Source organism: Bombina bombina, chromosome 2 (genome assembly GCF_027579735.1).
Source record: "Bombina bombina isolate aBomBom1 chromosome 2, aBomBom1.pri, whole genome shotgun sequence".
In the NCBI taxonomy this organism is placed as follows: Eukaryota; Metazoa; Chordata; class Amphibia; order Anura; family Bombinatoridae; genus Bombina; species Bombina bombina.
The window spans coordinates 492,151,775-492,174,007 of NC_069500.1; the positions used below are offsets into that span (position 1 = coordinate 492,151,775).

At 36.9% G+C, this 22,233-nt stretch overlaps 1 protein-coding gene across 1 annotated transcript; it reads right to left on the bottom strand.

The window, feature by feature from the left end:
- Positions 1-495: 495 nt before the first annotated feature.
- Positions 496-21,535, bottom strand: LOC128647028 (zona pellucida sperm-binding protein 3). The gene is made up of 11 exons (XM_053699841.1): positions 21,521-21,535; positions 21,190-21,325; positions 20,574-20,770; positions 10,097-10,206; positions 9,121-9,212; positions 7,550-7,730; positions 6,282-6,390; positions 4,026-4,117; positions 2,739-2,827; positions 1,100-1,246; positions 496-689 (listed from the first exon to the last, which is right to left on the bottom strand). The coding sequence occupies exons 1-11, from the start codon at positions 21,533-21,535 to the stop codon at positions 532-534; spliced, it is 1,326 nt and encodes a 441-aa protein (XP_053555816.1). The 3' UTR covers positions 496-531.
- Between the last annotated feature and the right edge of the window lie 698 nt (positions 21,536-22,233).

The following is a 22,233-nucleotide window of genomic DNA, read 5'->3' on the forward strand; positions in this document are numbered from 1 at the left end:
CTCTACAGTAGGATAAAATATTGCTCACCAGCACCCTCACCACTAAAAGGTAAACCACAGTTAGATCTTCTCAAAATGACACAATGGTGACGATAGTAACTGACAACATTATTATTTACTGTTATTCTGTTTTTTCCTCCAAGTTATTTTTTTGGTTCCTTGATTTGTCGTCATTTCAGATTGTATTAATTATCTATGTTTGGAGCCTTCACGTTCTCCATCACTCTGGATAGATGGTGCCATATAGGCCCTGACACTGCAGGGCGGGGGCGAGTAAGCTCGCCAGAACTCAAGACTTAGACTCTTTGGGACTATTCAACAAACCTTATTAAACCTTCAGGTTTGTCTTAGTTTGTTCTCCAATATCTAGATACAAATGCGAAGGGGAATGGAATTATTTGACTTGACTTATTGTTTATTCTTACTAAATGTTATTGAATGAAAAAAATGTTTCTTAAAAAAAAAAATAGATTTCAACATAAAAATAAACTACTATTTATATTCAAAATATTTTATTTATGATCCATTACATCAAGAACTTTCAGAGTTGTCTGGAGCTACAAGCCAAGTTGATTCAGTCTCAGAGTTCTTCATGGCTTTGCGACTGTACAATGCAACACCTATTAACACTATCATCAATGCAACCACTTCAATGATGAGCGCTCCAACCACTGGAGGAACAGTGACATCTGGAAGTACAAATAAGGGAATCGATTATCCGCACCATCTATTACAGATCATAATAGATTTTCTTAAGCTAAAACAATTCAAACAGTAATTGAGTCATGACTAGGATTTAAATTTTTCTGAACAATTAATCAAATCCAGTTCCTTTTTATTAAGCAACATATAAATTTTGATCCTTAAAACTAACTTTTCAGTCCTTTATTTGGACACATCTCAAAATAGGACAAACTTTCCTTTAATGTCCCACCACAAACATAAGAAAATACTATATTGCCCATTTACCTGGTAAGAAAATGCGTTACATAAGTTTATGGAAAAATACCCCCACAAACCACTTTCTACCCACCGGAACTTAGCTTTTGGTGTATAACCTTTCACTTTAGATGCCTGGACGAAAATGGTCACCACATACCCGATTTTGATTCAGTAACCTTGGATTCAGATTCAGTTACCCTGGATTCATTCTGCTTCCATTCATAAGTTCCAATTAAATATGAACTCCGAATCTGGATGGGTCCCAGCACAACATTGTGCACCAGACCATCACTTTGCACTTCACCTGATTGAGACAGCATTGGTTAGACACAAAATACAATAGCTGGTATCCTCACAATGTCTACAGCTACAAGATTTTTTTTTTGTGCTAAAAATAAATAAAACAAACAAAAAAAACACAGCAAAAGATTTAGAGATAGTGTTATTACAGCTAGCAAACTACAGAAGCCTATCCACATAAAAAAAAAACACAATGCATTTTTAAATAAGTGGGTGACCCAGAATAGGCAGGGAAGGTAGCCACCCCCCCCCCCCACCCTTTTTATGGTGTTCCATAAAAAGCTCTGCAGCCCTTGGCTGAAATTATAGAACATTTTTTTGTTATGTATATTCAGTGCATACACCTATGTAAGCAATTCTATTATGAGGGTTATTCTGATAATAAACATATGTGTCACCTCTGACCTAAGACCTGTGCATTGATAGACACTATTTTCCCATCACGCGCTGTGTTGATATCTTACTAACTTGATGCAACAGGTCCTTGTTGTAAATAGTTTATTTCTATTTAGAGGGACATTGCATATGCATGCTGATCACTGTTCATGGTTATCATCCGTTCCATCACTTGCTACAAAGTTTCAAACTGACTCTGGAAGCAACATCAGCACAAGAACTGGTCTGTCAGTCATGGAAACCTATTTCATGAAGCAGCTGTAGACAATATAAACAATACCAAATGTCGGGTTGAGTGGTGTAAAGCACATTGGTCTTTGGAGCAGTGGAAATGTTCCCTGGAGTGAGAAATCACGCTACAGTCTTAAAGAATATCTGCCAAGAACACTACAATCCATGAATGAAGCCGTAGTGCCTACTGTAATCCCCCCCCCCCCCCGCTTCTTATGACTGGTATAACAAAATAATTAGATAATCTATATTAGATTGTTTATACCAACACAACATTATGTATCTCGCAATATATAAACTGCACTGAGGCTTATTAGGCCCATTCACTACTGTTCATTTGGTTTCTGTGGTCATGCACTGGTGTCTGCTAAAGGGGGTCTTGAGTGAGGAGGGGTACCAACAAAATTAGCAAGTAGCTATGAGACTTACACTATTCAATATCCATTTTTCTTGCTTAGTGGATGTATGCAATTTTAGTTGTGAACTACATATACTACTTGGATATGTACATTTGTTGTATTCTCTGAAGTAATGCTGAAAAAGGCTGCTGCCTCGTGGCATTTGGCTATTTTCAGAGCTGGATTTCTTCTTGTGAATGTGCAACACTATCTCCGAAAAGATCTGAATGCTGTGGTCAGACATTTTTTGCATTTGTTCATAGAATACAACGAATGCACCTGTCTTACTTATGCTGCTCAAAACAGCACCTTCATGATAAATGTACCCCCATATTGACCATATAGCATTCCTTCAATTCACACACTGAACACTTCATGCACTCTTAAATCAAACTTGAATATCCTATTGAAGTTTTGTCCTGACCCTGCAATTTCCCTGTGTGGTTTTTAGCCAGTTTGCTCCATTCTTACCTTGAATATCTCTCCTCTTACGGGACTTGCAGTTTGTATCACAACATCTGCACAGAGAACTGATAGCTGGGTTATCCAAGAGCTCCCACCTGTTGGATAGGAAATCAGGTAGGGCTTTAGCAAGAGAATAATACATAGAAGACAAGGTTCCTGATAGGTGGAGGAAGTATGCAGTAACCTAGGATTACAAAGTCAAAGTTTGGTTTAGCACACCTTAAAAAAACAAGAAAAAAAAAAAAAGTTTACACATCTTTGAGAGTGCTGCCAATGACCAAATAGAGACACAAAACAGGGGGTATTGGCGCACATCCTTTTCTAAAAGAACATTTTTAAATGCCTGCAAAAACATCTGCTTTTATATTAAAATTGGGATCTTAGTCACACAATATGGCCATATTCTGCTTAGGACCAGTCAACACTGGTACACCTTGTAAGTTGGTGACTGGTCCTAACACTACAGGACTTTGCCTTTATAGGCTTAATCATTCCTTCTCTCTTCATACTAGAGACTTGCTGGCTTTATATACACAACTCCATTACACTTTCATGAGTACACCCGAGCTTGGGTGGGGTGCTTTTCCAATGGAAGATGGTCAGTTTCCCTTTAATTTAAAAAACATACAAAGCTTGGTTTATCACACCTTATAAAAAGGTTAAATAATCAGCTGATTAGTAAACATGGTTATTTTACCTGCTCTCATCCTCATGCATAATTTCTAAATCATGAAAGTTTAATTTTGGACTTTAGTGTTTTTGTTTTCCCCAAAAAACAAATGGTGGGTGTATTTATCTAGGCAGCTGCTGACCATTCATGAACACATATTGAACCTCCAGGTTTACCACAAGGAAAGATTTTAAGCTGCTTTTAAAAATTTATTTCCAGGATTTTGAGATATAGCAAGCAATTTGAGACTTTCCAATTTACGTCCATCAAGTTTTGCACAGTCTTTATAAGCACACTTCCTGAGGCACCGGCTACTACTGAGCATGTGCAACAGATTAACAGATGTGTGTATTAGTTAATGTCTGTCACATGATACAGGGACCTTGACATTTTTTATAAAAAAAATAAATATATACTGCTTGTGTAAATCAAGTGCATAATACAATGCAGTAGCACTTTGGATTTTAAACAGTCCTACTGTATGTAATGGTCATTTAAGTCCATTCTAGAATTTACATTCAAATTTAAGCATAAATGTGTCCAACTAATACAATTTCCTTCTTAAGACAGACATCTGGCTTTATAGAATGCTTCTAAAGCTTTCCAATCATAAAAAAATTCACCTATTAGAGTTCCGGATAAAAGAACAAGCCTTTTTGCTGGGGTCAGTCAGAATTAAAGGGTCCCAGACAACAAGACTGAAGTGGAGAAAAAGCTGTAGAGAAAAAAAAAAAAAAAAAAAAAAAAAAAAAAAATTGAAGTTGTAGTATAGTCAGAGTAATAACGTTTAAGATCAGACAATTACGCTCTGGTCAGCACAAGACTATCGCTGTGTAAACCATTAAGCAGCTGTACAGAGGGTACTTGTGATCAAACCACACAAGTTTGCCAAGCAGAGTATATTTATATATCACCATTTATCTACAAATGTAGTTTAAGCAGAATAATTTGTAAAATTTGCTTCCAGATTGAGAGAAAGATGCCAATACTCAAACTTGGTTGCATGTTAAGTGATAGTAAACTTCCCCTTTGTCTAAACAGATACAGAATGCTAGCGATTTTAGATTAAGCTTAAAAGGGACAGTCAAGTAAAAAAAAAAAAAAAAAAAAATAATTAAATAGGGCATGTCATTTTAAACAACTTTCCAATTTACTTTTAAAATTAATTTTGCTTTGTTCTCTTGGTATTAGTTGAAAGCTAAACCTAGGAGGTTCATATGCTAATTTCTTATACCTTGAAGGCCACCTCTAATCTAAATGCATTTTGATAGTTTTTCACCACTAGAGGGCATTAGTTCATGTGTTTCATATAGATAACATTGAGCTCATGCACGTGAATTTACCATGGAGACAGCTCTGATTGGCTAAAATGCAAGTGTCAAAAGAACTGAAATAAGGGGCAGTCTGCTGTGGCTTAGATACAAGGTAATTACAGAGGTAAAAAAACTTGTTTAATTATAACTGTTGGTTATGCAAAACTGGGGAATGGGTAATTAAGGGATTATTTATCTTTTTTAAAAAAAAAATTCTGGTGTTGACTGTCCCTTTAATTCATCACTTCTAGTGAAGATGCGCTATAACTTACTTTAATAGTTATGAAAATTCATATACCTCATGCTCCAGCCGCCAACTTCGAAAGTAATATTTTCGTTGAGCTAACGGTTTGAACTGTTCTTCAATCAGCGCTGTAGCTACAACAAAGTGCAGTATGGCTAGAGTGCTGATTAACATTTTTAAACCACAGTGGTCAATTTGTAATAAGTTTTAAATAAATATCCCATTGCTTTCAGCGCCATCTGAACTCATTGTATCTATTTAATATTAAAGTGACTACCTAGGAAGGGTGTAGTTATCTCAGATAGCCAAGGTGGACAGAGTTTTAGCGCTACACTTCAAATTCAGTATTTAGAACAGTTCAAACCATTAGCTCATCGAAAATATTACTTTTAGTTGGCGGCCAGAGTGCAGGGAAATGGAATTTCAGATCTATATTAAAAAAAGTTAGATCACATCTTCATTCCAATTGATTAGATCTGGAATGTTAATATTTTAGATAGTTTGTTTAGACAAAAGGCAAAGTTTACCACTTTACAGATTTATTTATTTTTCTTAAACATTTGTGCAGTTATGGTTTTAAAAAGAGCATAGGAGGAAAGGGATTTGGGGGTAGTAATAGATAACAAGCTAAAGATGGGTGCACAATGCAGGTCAGCAGCTTCAAAGGCTAATAAGATACTAGCATGTATTAAAAGAGGCATTGACTCAAGGGAGGAAAGCATAATTCTGTCACTATATAAAGCCCTGGTAAGACCTCACCTTGAGTATGGAATGCAGTTCTGGGAACCAATCGCAAAAAAAAAAAAAAAAAAATTAAATTTTTTTTGCAGAACTAGAAAGTCCAGAGAAGGGCCACAAAGCTAATAAGGGGATTGGAGAATTTAACCTATGAGGAGAGGCTAGCCAAACTGGGTCTGTTTTCTTTAGAAAAAAGGCGATTAAGATGTGACATGATTACTTTATATAAATATATTCAAGGCCCATATACAGAGATGGCAGAAGCTCTGTTTATTCCAAGAAAATTGTTTGTGGATACATTAGAGATTTAATCTCCTGCAATGGAAACGTTTTTTCACTGTAAGAGCAATAAAAGTGTGGAACTCCTTACCAAAGGAGGTAGTGAATGCCAATACCTTAGATACATTTGGACACATTTCTGTCTATAAACAAAATTCATGAATATGATTGCTAGTTTTGAATGGGTCACCTTTTAGTGGTGTTATTTAAGCTTAACTGGAGCTTTTTGTATATATTTTAGATTTGTATAGGTTGAACTCTATGGACTTCGGTCTTTATTCAACCTCATCTACTATGTTACTTACATCTGTATCGAAATCCAGAAATTGGAAAGCCTGGAAGACTAATCTGATGACCCCTGGAGAGGGACGCTTAACAAAAACAGAAGAGGCTTCCTTTCCATCTATAAAACACCTACAAAAAAAATTAAATAAAAAAATAATATTACCACCTGTCCACTAGACAAACTCACAAGCACATTACACAAATTAACCAGTAGCCCAAGTGTTACCATTCCTTTCACAGTTTAATTGTTGTAATATATTCTTGCAAAATGAGCACTATCTAGTTGTAATCAGGGGCTACACTGAAAAAGTGACATGCTGAGAACTTCTGCCTCTTCTGAGCATGGGCATAACCTGACTGTCTAGCATTCACCGACTAGTAAACCAACGCCTGTTACTCTGGAATATTTATTAAGGGGGCTGAAGTCTCTGCAGAAGTCATTTATAGCTTGATGTCAACTATTCTAGAGTAATGTGAAGCTGGCTTAAGGCCTGATATAATGCTCTCTGCTCAAATAAGAGGATATAGCAAAATTTGCATGTTTAATAATCTTGTGAAGTTAAATTTTTATACTTCACCTTTACACACAGATGCTGGGAATACACATCTGAGAAGTCCAATGCACTTTAGCCCTGCATGAAAAGCTCTGCTGCATTTACACTGATTTGTATTACTTTAGATTTTTAGATTAATTTTTATTAAATTTAAACTTTGCACTCTTCTGCATTGCAAAGCATATAGCAGTGTATTTAGAGTTTTGATTTTACAGATTTGGATTATACTTTAATGGTTTATTTGTAACCAACAAATTTAGGGTCATACTTTGTATGCTTTACAAACATAGTACTTTGAAGCTGTCATTTTTCTTTTGACTAAAAAAATAAAATAAAAAAAAAATCCCAAAGAGCTTTATTACTTTATATGGGCCCCAATGATCAAAGCCTCTAGTTTGGAGAGAACCTTAGATTATAAGAAGGTCTGGCCTGGTCATGCACTAATCAGATGGTTACCCTTTCCTTACAATTTTGGCCCCCGGGTAACCGCATAAGTGGATGACCAATTTTAAGGTAATATGTCACTAATTCTTAAACTGATAGGCAGCACAAAGCCAAGAGCTTGCATTGGTCTGCTCTTTAACAAACTACAGAAAGGGATTATGAAACCGTGCTCCTTTAGAGAGGAAAAAAAAAAAAAAAAAAAAAAAAAAAAAAAAAGTGTAGATACTACTCAAAACATTCACAATGAAGGGTTCCATTTAAAGCTTTACAAGGATGGGGATTGTCATTACCCGTGGTTGTTTATCAAGCTGTAGGTCCTTGTTGCCTCACTGAGGTTACGTGTAGGAGCCACAGTACAGTAATCCACATATATCTGCAGTGGTAGGTGACCAGATGTTTGTACAGAAAGCTGAATAGATATTGGGTAACCCAGCACAAACACCTTTTTACTACTTGGTTGAGAGAAGTCATCTGCAAGAGAAAACAGCGCCTATAATCACAGGGGAAATTTTTATAAATACTGGCAGGATCTTGCCAACAGGTCTGTATTAATAACTGAAAAAAAAAATCATAACACGAGTCATGCGCAAAGGCTCCTTGCCTTATGCACTCAGGCACTCAGGCTTCCATGAGTAGCAAAGGCTCGTTGCCTTATGCACTCAGGCTGCCATGAGTAGTAAAGACAATATTTCCCACTCAAATGCAAGGAGACATTTCTTGGTATAAGAAAAGTAAATACAATTGAAAACTTTACAATTTATCTCTATTATTTAATTTGTTTAGTTCTCGGAATACTTTGAAAAGCATACAAAGGAAGGCTCAGGAGCTAGCTGCCGATTGGTGGCTGGGCATATATGCCTCTTTATTGGCTTGCTGATGTGTTCAGCTAGCTCCCAGTAGAGCATTGCTGCTCCTACAACAAACAATACCAAGAGAATAAAGCAAATTTGATTATAGAAGTAAATTGGAAGTGTCCATGTAAAGCCAAGCAGGAGACTGGCTAGGTTTCAAGGTATAAAATGTACAGAATAATATATTTGTGTTCCTGTATCTCCTCACTATATTTGGTTAATCATAAGCAAGATAAAACCTTTACATTTAAAGCATTAAAGGGACAGTAAACACATTTTTCTGTCTTCAGAAGAGTCTGAAAGACCAGACTAACACCTTGCTCTTGCTTTCCGAAAAAAAAAAAAAAAAAAAAAACACTTTCCATGTGTTAGAGCCAATCTGGAATTGCCACACTCATTTTAGTTAAAATCTCCCCTTGTTAGGCTTTAAAAAAAGCAACTTTACCACACTTGACATTTCTGCAGAATCCAGTAATTTTTCTCTAGTTAAAATGACAGGGAAAGGTGTCAAATTAAACCTTTATTTCAAAGTCATAATAAGTAACCAGAATATATTACAATCTCAAAGTGTTTACTGCCCCTTTAAAAATAGGCATCCTACGCAGACATCAGAAACAAGAAATCTCATGACATGAATATAAACCCTAGCATGGTGTTCAAATGGACACTAAAGCCAAAAATTGATCTCACAATTCAGACAAAGCTTGTAATTTTTTTTTTTTAAACAAAATTGTTCCGATGTGTACTTTTACTGTACACACCGACTCCTACTGGGCATGTGCAAGGAAAAAAATGGAAGCAACATTGAAATAATTTTTATATATATATATATATATATATATATATATATATATATATATATATATATATATATATATACACACATATACATACATACACACTCATTTGAAGGTCAGACTAAGTGTTGTTGCATTGTAATTTATTATGCCTTTGTTGATTACACAGTTCTACAGTATTGAATTGTCCTTTAAGATATGATAAAGCCTCACCTTCCATTATCTGATAAGTGAACATGAGATTCCCCACTCCAGACAGCTTAGACACGATCTGTGTAACTGGATACGGGGTGGGGCGTGGAATCCTGATAAGACAAAAAGTGTGACGTTCTAAAGTTCTCATTAAATGGACATTGTACAGTACTCTAAAATTGTCAACCCTTTAATATGTTCCCAATGGTCCATTTTACCTACTGGAATGAAAAAAAATAATCTATATATAATAAAAACAGAACATTCTACACAGTAGTAACCTTTACCTCTAAGGATTTGTTGTAAACACCCATAAACCTTGAGCCACATACTACAGGCCAAACTTTTTTTCTACATTCCTTTATACAGCAGTTTGTAAATGGCCACTAAACTTCTTTCTTCCCTCCCTCTAGAGGTGACTCACCTTCTTACAATGGCAGTAAGGATATTAAAGTTTGTTTTATAGACATTGAGACTTTACTGATATTCTATAGCATCACAACAGAAAGCTATTGAAATTACAAGGCGTCTTCTGTCCCTTTAAGCTCCTGCTCTGATCTAAACAATGCTTGTGCAGAGTCCCTCAGGAATGTTTTTTACTTTCTTTGCCGTGGACATTTAGGGACAATTATGTACAGAGACTCATTTATATCAGGCAATCAATGTTAAGTATGTAGGAAGGTCAGGGTTCTGCATTCCAGTGTGTCATGCACACTCCAGCTTCTGGGGGCATTGGACACTACCATTTTTAGGAGTTCAGTTACAGAAAAAGCAGACAAAATAAAACTGCATTGCAAATGAAACAGCCAGCAAGTGCATGGTTTGCCACAACTAGTCAGTGGGATAGGAGCTTGTTGGCTGATCAGTTTTGTTATAGCAATTACAAAAAAAAAAAAAAAAAACACACATGGCTAACTTATCAGTTTGTAGAGAAAATGCAGAGGGAAATCCAATTTAGACTTTGCTTTAGTCAATACCAATAACTTTTCCTTCTCACCTGATGAATGTGCAGTTTATCATCTCCTCAAATTGCTTGGGCAATAGCGGTGAATCATTAGGGGGTATGTACATCAGTCTTACATTATAAGTGTCAATGTTGTCATACTTCTGCGGAGAAAAATACATACTAGACTTTAAAGTGGCATTTCCTCATCACCCCTAGTGCAAAATCTCATTCCACACCAATTTCCAGAACTCTTGTTAAAGGGATACTAAACAATTTTTTTCTTCCTTTCATGATTCAGATAGAGCATGATATTTTAAGCAACTTTCTAATTTACTCCTTTAATCAATTTCTTTGTTCTCATGCTATCTTGATTTGAAAAAGCAGTACTGCATGCTTTAGAGCCGTCCCATTTTTTGTTCAAATGTAGCAAGCTCTACCTAGGTGCTGAACTAAAAATGGGCCGGCTATTAACCTTTCATTACTGCTTTTTCAAATCAAGATAACATAATAAAAAAAATCAACAGGAGTGAATTAGAAAGTTGCATGCTCTATCTCAATCATGAAAGAAAATTTGGGGTTAGTATCCCTTTAATGGTAGTTTGTATGATTGATCTCATCTCTAATGGAATGACACAGGAATGCCTGCTATCCCCCCCCCCCCCCCACATTTATCTGCAACTAAAATAAATTCTTAGAGTCAAGAAATTAAAAATAAAACATTTCATTTTCTATCACATCACTTAAAAGGGATACTAAACCCAAATGTTGTCTTCAAAAAAATTCAGATTGAGCATTTTAAGCAACTTTCTAATTTACTCCTATTATTCAGTACCTGAATAGCGCTAGCTTTTTGGTGGCTAAGTGTAGCCATCAACCATCAAGAGCTGTTCAGGGTCCTGAACCAAAAATGAGCCAGCTTTTAAACTTCACATTCCTGCTTTTCAAATAGACAGTAAAAAAAAAAAAAAAAAGTGTAAATTAGAAAGAAGCCTGATCTGAATCAAACAAAAATTTGATTTTAGTATCCCTTTAATATAATTTTAATTCCTAAAACATTAACAGATACAATAATTTTATTTACTTAAAGGGACATAGAACATTTCTTGTTTGTGTACAAGTTGTATTTTGCCCCACACTCCCAAATTCTGTAACAGGTTTTCAAACACTGCAATTTGCTGAAGTAAGCCAACTATTTGTTCAGCAGCATTTGGCCTTTCTATGGAGCATGCGACTAAACACAATAGCAAGAAGTGTTTTAAACTGTTCCTCAAAATAGGGAGGTTTCTATCAGAAAATAAATTGGGTTTCATGTTCCTTTAAAATAGTGTTGCCAGTTCTCCATAAAAGTATTGGAAATCTGTCCATGACTGGACACAAACCAGGGCCGGCGCAAATTTGCAACAATAATTTTTTTTATTTTATTTTTTTAACCACACACTTCTTTGGGTCCTGCGCTGGTAACAACTGATCACATATATATATATTTTTTAAATTGCCCTTCATTTTTAACGCCGGTTTTTGAAGGTCCCCTTTAAAAGCCCAGGAACTCAGAAGATGGTGTAGGCTGCCAGTAGCTGATTGATGGAGGTTTATTCTATAATACTCACTCAGCTCCTTGCATAAATAAGAGGGCGGAGCCTGCAAGCAGGAGTTAAGTGAAGTGAACAAGGTAAGGACCAGGCAGCACTTGACAGGGGGCGGCACTCACACCTCAGCGTCCCCTTCTCATAACCTAGTTCAGTATCCTAAATAGTGAACAGCGGCAGTCCTGGTCTCTTACCACAGTGTTTTTCAACCAGTGTGCCGTGAGAGATCCTCAGGTGTGCCGTGGCAGACTAACAGTGCGGGGGTGTCCCTCTTTCAAATATTGGGAGGTATGTGACAGGCTCATAAGGCACTTACAACCATGACATTGACATTCATTCACAGACAATCATGATTGTGAATGAATGTCAATATGTCATGTATAGTTTGTAGGAGGCATGGCAGCACAGTGTGTGTGTAAAATTATATATATATATATATATATATATATATATATATATATATATATATATATATATATATATACACACACACAGGAAAAAACATCAAGGCTGGATTGCGGTTTCCTGCCGTGACAAACAGTCACTCTGAAGACCTGAATGAAGTATGCCTGAGCTCGGTGGGGAAATGGAGAGACAGTGTGGATCAACAGGGGTAAGTACTCAAAGGATTCTTTACAGCAAATAAGTGAATGGAGGGTTTAACTTGTGATTCTCCGATAACTTTACCATACGGCACGGCCACAGCTGCACCTCTGGAAGACCGGTGAATTCCTACGATATCCACTCCTTGCGTCCGCTCTCTGGCGTAGCTGCACTTCCTGTCACACCCTTTTGTCGATACCAGCCAATCCGTGCTCGTCTATGACGTAGCTCCACCGCTCGGCCAATCCTTCTAGGGCAACTTCAAGAATCCCAGTCCGGGGAACAAATTGAAAAATCCCTGATACTTATCAGGAATCAAAAGTTCGTTGTAAGACCTGGCTTTGTAAAGGGATAATGAAATAAGTACAGAAAGAGAAAAAGCCGGATGCGGTCTTAAATTAAAACGTCCAATTTATTGGTCAATGTTAAAAATAATTGACAGTACTCAAAACGAAAAAGTCTAACATGTTTCGGCACACGGCCTTACTCATAGACATGATTTTCTTAGTGAAAACCGCCAGTATTTAAAAGCAGTAGTGAGTATCTATTGGTTGTCAATTGCCAACAAGTAACAAGTGATAATATACTTAAACAATAAGAGAACCTAACTAACAATGCTGTTAAATAAACACATGATTGCTACAAAGGTATATAGAATTAACATAAATGGGTGGCATGTAAATCCCAGCCAATATTAATATTAAATAAATAAATATACCATGTGTAGCGGCTGGTTTAAATTCAAATTAAATCAACAAATAATTAAGTAAATTAATCTATACAGACAGATTGCAATATTACACAGGTAAACCACGTGAGGCTTGTTTTGGTTTGCTATAGCCCCTCTTTTACTTACATTAAACCAACTAGAAAGTTTCTCCCTGAGCACACAAGTAATTCAAATCCAAATCTAGAATAATTTCTTCAACCATTAATAATAATTGACACACTGGTTGATTACTCTTTGTATTTTTTCCTTGTGTTTGTTGGTGTTTACATTAACAGGAGGACCCGTGTTGTCACAACATATTTTCCAAACAAAGAAAGGTCTCTTTAGTATTAAATCGTTTAAAACTAATGATATATACTAAGTTTCAAATTACTAAACTTCTCCTGTATTTGTCTTCACCACCAATAGGATAACGTGCTTTTATAGTACAATTCCCATAACATCATAGGCTTTTTTGTGCTCAATTATTATTATCACTATTATTAATAACAAACACAAATACATTTAAGTCTAAGATTACTAGATATATGAATTGTATGAAACAGAGGCCGTTTTTAATTGGTTATATATAACAGTAGTTATTTAAAATTATTCTAGGCTTATGTATTGACATTGCATATATGATCATAAGTGTGTGAATCTCTAAATCGCTATAGCAAACCAAAACAAGCCTCACGTGGTTTACCTGTGTAATATTGCAATCTGTCTGTATAGATTCATTTACTTATTTATTTGTCGATTTAATTGAATTTAAACCAGCCGCTACACATATGGTATATTCATTTATTTATTTAATATTGGCTGGGATTTACATGCCACCCATTTAATTCTATATACCTTTGTAGCAATCATGTGTTTATTTAACAGCATTGTTAGGTTCTCTTATTGTTTAAGTATATTATCACTTGTTAGCAATTAATGACAACCAATAGATACTCACTACTGCTTTTAAATACTGGCGGTTTTCACTAAGAAAATCATGTCTATGAGTAAGGCCGTGTGCCGAAACATGTTAGACTTTTTCGTTTTGAGTACTGTCAATTATTTTTAACATTGACCAATAAATTGGACGTTTTAATTTAAGACCACTTTTTCTCTTTCTGTGTGTATGTATATATATATATATATATATATATATATATATATATATATATATATATATATATATATATATATATATATATATATATATATATATATATATATATATATATATATATATATATATATATATATATATATATATATATATATATATATATATATAGGTATCCAAAACACCAAAACTCGCCCACAAAGGAAAAATGCCTGGGTGCAAATTTGTAGAAGATATGCAGCCAAAAGAAAATGCACTCTCAGGACTTTCATAAACAGGTTACTTTTATTTCTGTAACGTTTTCGGAGGTCTTGCCTCCTTCATCAGCATAAATAAAGTGAAAACAAACAAACTCTTAAATAGTGACATACTCACTCAAAATCATTTCAAACCACTACCTGTGCTGGCGCCAAAATTACCGGTGTTGGAACGCATAATGCGTTCCAAATGTGCTAAGTGGCGGAAGTAGTGCGCCAAACTACTTCCGGTTGTCAAAATTCTATAGCCGTAAATAATCGGCTTTCTCTATGTGAATGCCATAATTATAAAACCATTGTGGCATATTATCTAAACGCATAAAGCAAACTCTTAGCGTGCAAACGATTGTGCTGATACTTTGATTAGTGATAGTAAATGTGACAGCCGCTTGTTGCCATGACAACTTAAACAATGCTGGAGTGTAATCCTGTACAGGGACAGACTAACAGTAACTATGTTTCTGAATACACCAAAGTGTGTTAAAATAGGCATGATGTTTGGCTACAATGTGAGTGTTTAAAGATGGTGTATATATTGATAAAAGAGGATAAACAAATCTAATTATTAGGCACGCCAGCTGATATATTGTGCTATATGTATATATGTGTGTAGTGTTACCTTATATTGAAGATATTGAGTCAATATGTCCAATATTCATAGAGGAATCTCATATGGAGATATGTACCTCCGATATATAGCCTTCAAATTCTACATAACTAAAATATTAACGATTATCGTTTATCTGCGATCTTCCCATTAGTATGAGCTGTTAACATGCATATTATTCCTATCCTCTGTCAAAAACCCTTTATGTATTTTTGAAATTTATACCGCTCACCTAGTTCCTATTCAGTGATGGGGTTATATATTAACACCATATTAATTCTCGTTATAAGAGCTACGTGGGTCATATATGTATATTCCACTGCTATCTTGTGGCTAACAATGCCCTCATATGCTCCCTATTTAAACACTCCAAAGCGTTTAGGCACAAACGTACAAAAGATGAATAAACTTAAACTTAAAAAATAAACTTAAAAAATAATAAATAAAAGCAATTGATGTGACGGTCTTTCCATTAATTTAAACACTATCCCATTCGGGATGGATTTAGCTCTAATAGTCCTTGATTTTCATATATGCAGAATAAAGGACATTGAGTCATTCACTTCTGTATTTATGTATAATGTGATCCACTCTGTGTTTATTTCTGTGCGTTCTTCGTTGTCTTCTATTGCCCCCTGGACCTCTAGGTTAATATTGCCTTTAGGATTGAATGCTTAGTATGCATCATATTCTCCTGGTTATTATGCCATCAAATTATTTTCCATGTTGTTGTTTTCTTCTTCCTGGGATGCTTAAGGATCTAGTGTCCAGTTTTGGCTATGTGTACTGCTATGTGTGAAAAAACTGGTAACTCCAAGGCACCACTATCCGACTTCCACGCAGGTATTAGAAATACCAAAGACTCCTACCCCTGGTGCTGTGTGCCAACATGGTTTAGGAGCACCCCTAGAACGAGGCACGCCGACCATACGGCGCACAGAGTCATAATAGTCTAGGTGCCGTACCCTGCGCTTGTATCACATTATATAGCTGTATTACACCAAAGCCTTGAAGTCAGGGGTGGTGTTGAGCCCCCCTGGATAAATGGTACCCAGTCGGTACATCCATTGTGCCTCCCGTTGCAGAAGTATTTTACCTCTGTCTCCCCCTCTATCTAATGGGGGTACATGATCAATGAGTGTGTATCTTATTGATGCCACCGAGTGTCTGTACTCTGCACAGTGTCTCGCTACCGGTTGTTCTGATTCCCCGGATTTGTGAGCCGACCTTATGGCATGCCGATGATTGGCCATCCTTTCTCTCAGGGTACCTGTCGTTTTACCGACATAGTGCCAAGAGCATGGGCATACCAATAAGTAGATGACAAACGTGGTCGTACAGGTAATCGAATGTCGTATGTGGAACTGCTTGTTGGTATGGGGATGGTTAAATATTCTGGTACTTATAAGTCCATTACAGGTAGTGCATCCTAAGCATCGATAAGATCCTCTGATGTTGGTATGTGTCCTGGGATTATAGCTTGCCTTTGAGTCAGTCTTGACTAATAAGTCTCGCAGATTTGTGCCCCTCCTATAACCGACCATAGGCGTAAGATGTTTGCTAAATTGTAATTTTGGATCAGTGGAAATGATAGGCCAATGTGTCCTTAAAGAGAGTCCAGCATTTCTGGTACTAGGAGAAAATGTAGTTGCCAGTATAATTCTGTCATCCCTGGTTTGTCTAGGTTCTTGGGCCAATAGTTGTGCTTGTGTTATTTGTGACACTTCCTTCATCATCTGGCTGATTTGTTGGGTCTTATATCCCCTCTCTTCAAATTTTGCACCCATTTCAGACAACTGGGTGGCTCCTAATATAGGATCCGAATTGTTTCTAACTGTTCTGATAAGCTGCGATTTCAATATACCCTTTAGTAATGCTGGGGGGTGACAGCTATCTGACCTCAATAGGGAGTTCCTGTCCGTAGGTTTATTGAATAGTGTGCATCCTAGTCCCTGTGTGGTTTTATATACTTTGAGGTCAAGAAAGTTAATAGACTCTGTGTCACTCAACATTTTGAATCTAACAGTGGTCTGTGTATTGTTGATCGTTTCAAACCACTCATGGAGGTCATCCATGCCCCCTCTCCAAATCAAAAAGATATCGTCAATATACCTACGGTAGAAAATGATGGATGAATTACATTTTCCCCATAGGTATATGTTCTCAAAATGTGACATGAAGATGTTAGCATAGGAGGGGGCCATGGATGACCCCATGGCCGTACCCGCTATCTGAAGAAAGAATTTGTTTTCGAATCTGAAATAATTCTTGTGTAAACAAAATTCAATGAGAGATAGTAAGTATTCAATGGGGGGTCCCTCATAGAGGGGATTGTTCGTGAGGTGTGCCCTAACTGCTTCTAATCCCTCCCCGTGGGGAATGATAGTGTACAGGCTGTTCACGTCCATGGTGACCAAAATGTCACCAGTCTGGACGTGAACAGCCCCCAACAGTCTAATAAATTCGCTGGTATCCAGCAAAAAGGATCGTGTTCCTCTGACAACCGGCTGTAACAGCAGGTCAATGTACTGTGACACCGGTTGGCATAAGGAATCTACTGCCGACACGATAGGACGACCCGGAGGTGCCTTTGCATCCTTATGCACCTTTGGTATTGTGTATAATATGGGTATCCTTGGATGTGGTGTGATGCAATATTTTTTGATGTGTTCAGAGATGAAACCCTGTTCGCAACCCATCTGAATTAAATCATCCAATTGTTTTTTGTATGTATCTGTTGGATCACCCTTCAGAGCCATGTATGTAGATGTATCTGAGAGTTGATGTACGATATCACTTTTGTAGTAATCATAGTTCAAAAGGACTATGGCCCCTCCCTTATCCGCTGATATATATATATATATTTTACACACACTGTATATATCCTGTATTAGGCTACAATGTGTGATTTTTGGGATGGTGGTGTGCCACAGGATTTTTAATGTAAAAGTGTGCCACGGCAAAGAAAAGGTTGCAGATCACTGTCTTACCAAATGCATACCCCTCTAACTGTCCCGATTTTTGCAGGACAGTCCCGATTTGCCCCATGCATTCATTTTTTTTTTTATTATTTTTTTTTTAAATTCTATTGGGCCCATACTCAGAAGCAGCTGGCTTTGCTCTCACAGGGTTATATACCCGTTAGATTCCCTGTGGAAAAGGAATGGTGTGTGGGTTAAGCAGGAGTAAGAAGGCTGTATACACCCTGACCACGGGTAATGGTGACCTCTCACCTACCTCTGGTAGTAGTGATGAAGTCTAACCCCTGGTGATAATACTAGCATGCCTTCAGTTTTATACAGTGAGCAGTGCTAATATCAGGGTAACAAACAGTGGCAGCCGCAGACTGCCAGCTAATGTGCTTGCCAACCCCAGGACTCCATACAATGAATTACAAATACCCATATATGATGGTGAGAGAGTGAGAGCTATGTAGTGTGTATGTGTAAGTGTCTGCTATGTAGTGTGTGTGTCTGCTATGTAGTGTGTGTGTCTGCTATGTAGTGTGTGTGTCTGCTATGTATAAGTGTATACTATGTAGTGTCTGCTATGTAGTGTGTGTGTCTGCATGTATAAGTGTGTGTTATGTAGTGTCTGCTATGTAGTGTGTGTCTGCATGTATAAGTGTGTGTTATGTAGTGTGTGTTATGTAGTGTGTGTCTGCATGTATAAGTGTGTGTTATGTAGTGTGTGTTATGTAGTGTGTGTTATGTAGTGTGTGTGGCTGCATGTATAAGTGTGTGTTATGTAGTGTGTGTTATGTAGTGTGTGTTATGTAGTGTGTGTTACTGTGCATTTTTGCTGACTTTAAAGGCCAGAATCTAGAATATTAATGGGGAATGCAGAGAGCAGTTTTAAAGAATTATTAATTCCCATGGACGCCAAGCCGGATTTACCGCACGGCTATTGGCTAAGAGGTGAAAACGTCGCCTCTTAGCAAAAAAATTTTTTTTAGCCATGGGCTGCTGTAGCAGCTAAAAAATGGCGATCGATTGAAACAAATAAGGAGCTCTCTGCAGGAAGTATCTTATACTTCATGAATGAAAGTTCCATTTGTTTCAATAGTCAATCCTAGCGTTTGTAAAGCGCTAGGATTTACTTCACTTTAAGGAGTTGAAACCAAGTTTTTTTTTCCAAATAATTATTGTGCCTTTGCGTGTGTTTATGTGGATAAAGCAGGGTACGCACACTGTTTTTCACCAATTATATATGAAATAATAAATGTTCTGATTGAAGAGAAGCAAGTACAGTCTCTGCTTCATATGAATAGTCTAATCTGTTTTCTTATATGGGTATATAAATACTGCAGACCCATGGGTCTGACTTGATATAGTATGGGCATAAAAGTGAGGACAGTAGATATGGCTTCACCTTAGCGCATAAATAGAGCAACTTATTTTTCTAACGCAACTTTTTGTTGCAGCTTTGTTTATCCAACATCTAAATATAATCACAATAAATGATTAGCTCATGCACAGCTACGCATAATGACTTGTGCACACTGGGAAATAATATATTGCTTTCTGGTAATAGGGACACTCACAGCTCCAAATGAGGGGGGCAGCAAAATGTATCCTCGCCTGTGTGGCAAAATCCTAGCCCCGGCCCTGGACACAATTGTAGGTGGGGCCACACAATGCTCTACCTTAGCCCCCACACTTGCTCCCATGATGTAGATTTTTCTCAACTGAGCAGTAATTTTACTCGTTGGCTGAAATTCACATACAAATAAATTATTTCTTTATATGCCAGTAACATGTAAACAGAAGTGATGGGAACCCCTTGTCTGTTCCAGATTTGTAATGCATTTAGGCATAGGGGGCTTTTATATTTAGCCAACACTCAGAACTGTAAGTGGCCATTTAAGTAGTCTTGTAAAGGTTTTACTGGACAGCCTGCTAAAATACTGGACTATCCAGTTAAATACTCAACACAACCTCCTGAGACATTTACAGGAGTGGGGGTCTAGAAATAAATTGCTGCAGCAGGAGGATTGTGCCAAGGTGCGCTACTGCCACATCTCCACAATAGCAGCTGTGCCACTGCACCAGAGGTCCTTCAAATATGACCAACAGGGTGGCATAGTGCACTGCTCTCACCTTTTTTCCCTCCCTGCAGTGCCATGTGACCGCAAACAACCCAAACAGAAGTGGCAACTGGTCTGAGGCTGTGCAAAGAAAAACTGGGACTTTTTGCTGATATGGCATTAAAGGGACAGAAACCAAAATGTGACGTTTCAAATAAATACAATTTAACAAAATACAATTAATTTATATTACCAAGTTCTGTTCTCAGTATTTTGTGTTGGCAAGTATGTAGGTAGACTTTGGAGCATGCACAGGTATGTTCTTCAATAAAAAATATTATGAAAAGGAAGTAAGTTTTATAATAGAAGGGGTGTGTGGGTCAAACTTGGGTTTCATGTCCATTTAACCAATGAGCACTGCATCATTACATTGTTCTGGAGCACTCCCAACCACAAAAAAAAAAAAAAAACCCATCTGGAACCTAGGCACTTTTCTCTCACCCCAGCATGGACAGTTAAGTATTTCTCCAAGAGGGGATAGGAAATAAATCAGAAAGAATAGCCATTATACTGTATCAAATGAATAAGGCACGTTAAGTAAATCCCCTGTACAGAGTACTTACCACAAAAGCAAAACTACAGTCTCTTAAACTGTACTCAAAGACAAAGTAGCCTTTCAGGACGGTGGTGCTGGAGGGATTGCAGGTCCCGAGGTACAAGCTCTGTGGGTTAATGAGCACCCCTTTACCTAGAGGGTCACTCTTAAAAGCCAAGCTAATTGCTGTGGCATTGCATTGGTAATAAAATGACCTCGGAGGAGCTGCAGAAAGAAATAAGAGTTAAGTCATTTGTGGCAAAAGTTATGGAGCAGCAGACATAATGCACTGATGCCCAAGGTGGACAGCAAAAGTTTGCTGCCATCATCGTACGGCTTGATTTTATGGACTCCAATTGTAGTGATTCACTTTCTAATGAAGCAATGCTAAATATCACAAAATAAGGTTTAGTACATACAGATATCACTATGGTTTACTAGTCAAGGTTTAAAAGCTACTAGCCCATAGGGAAAAATAAATTTACTAGTCCACTCAATGTTAAAGAAAGTCAAATTTCTAAGTCAACCAGGACCACTGGAAATGTCAAGATTTTTTTTTTTAGTACATAAAAAACACCCACAACTTTAATGACCCTTATATATTTAAATAAGGCACCACAGCCAGTAGTGTAATAAAGCATTACTGAATGGATATTCTACTGTAACAATGACAGGTTCTAAAAGGTTATAGCAGCTTTCTTTTTGCATTATAGACCCTCTAAAACTATGTACATTTAAGTTTCGTAGCTCCAATGCAAAACTGTCTCGCAAGCAGGACCTCTTTATTGGGACAGCAACATTAAAAATGCTCAAACAAATTGGTAAGTAATTTTTCAATTAAAATGTCCCTTTAAGAAGCAGGAGTTTAGATACGCTAAGGAGCCTTGATACCCAGTACTTAAAGATCTTTTACTATAAACTTCTGCTCAATGCCTGTTCAGTAGTGAAAACATTAGCCTTTTAAAAAGGACTCACTTTACTGCACCCCATTCTGGCCACATAACGAAAGGCAGATATTATAAAACAATTCTGCATTACATTTTACAAAAACAAAACCACACATAAAAGGCACAATCAGTAAATATCATTGCAAGAATAGTCAGTACATTTAAATTAAACCCACTTCTGATTTCCCAAACATATCATGAACTTAAATAAAAAATTAAATCCTGCATTTAAATAGTATACGGTGTCCATTGCGGTTTACTGCAGTTAAACCCAAATGTTACCTCAATATGAGCCTTGTGTTATAAGCAAACTAGATTTATACCAATAGAATGCGTAGAATACAGACAAGGGTATAGAAATACAGGCAAGGGTATAGAAATACAGACAAGGGTATAGAAATACAGACAAGGGTATAGAAATACAGGCAAGGGTATAGAAATACATGCTTTCATATATCCACAATAAAGTACTGTTTCTAAGATAGTTTTAATTAATCCAGTCTCAGCCTCACAAGGCAATTTTAGGCCTATACAAACTAGGGTTATAGCACAATTAAAAAGGTTTGTATTTTTACACAAGCTAAATGCAACACCAAACTCACCACTCTGGGCCAAACAAGACCAAGCCCAGCTCAAACACAAACCCAAAAGCCCCCAAACATCCATACTAAAAGCAGACACAGCCTTGTTGTGGTTTAATGTGTATTTATAGCAAATAAATACCACTGATAACATGCAGCT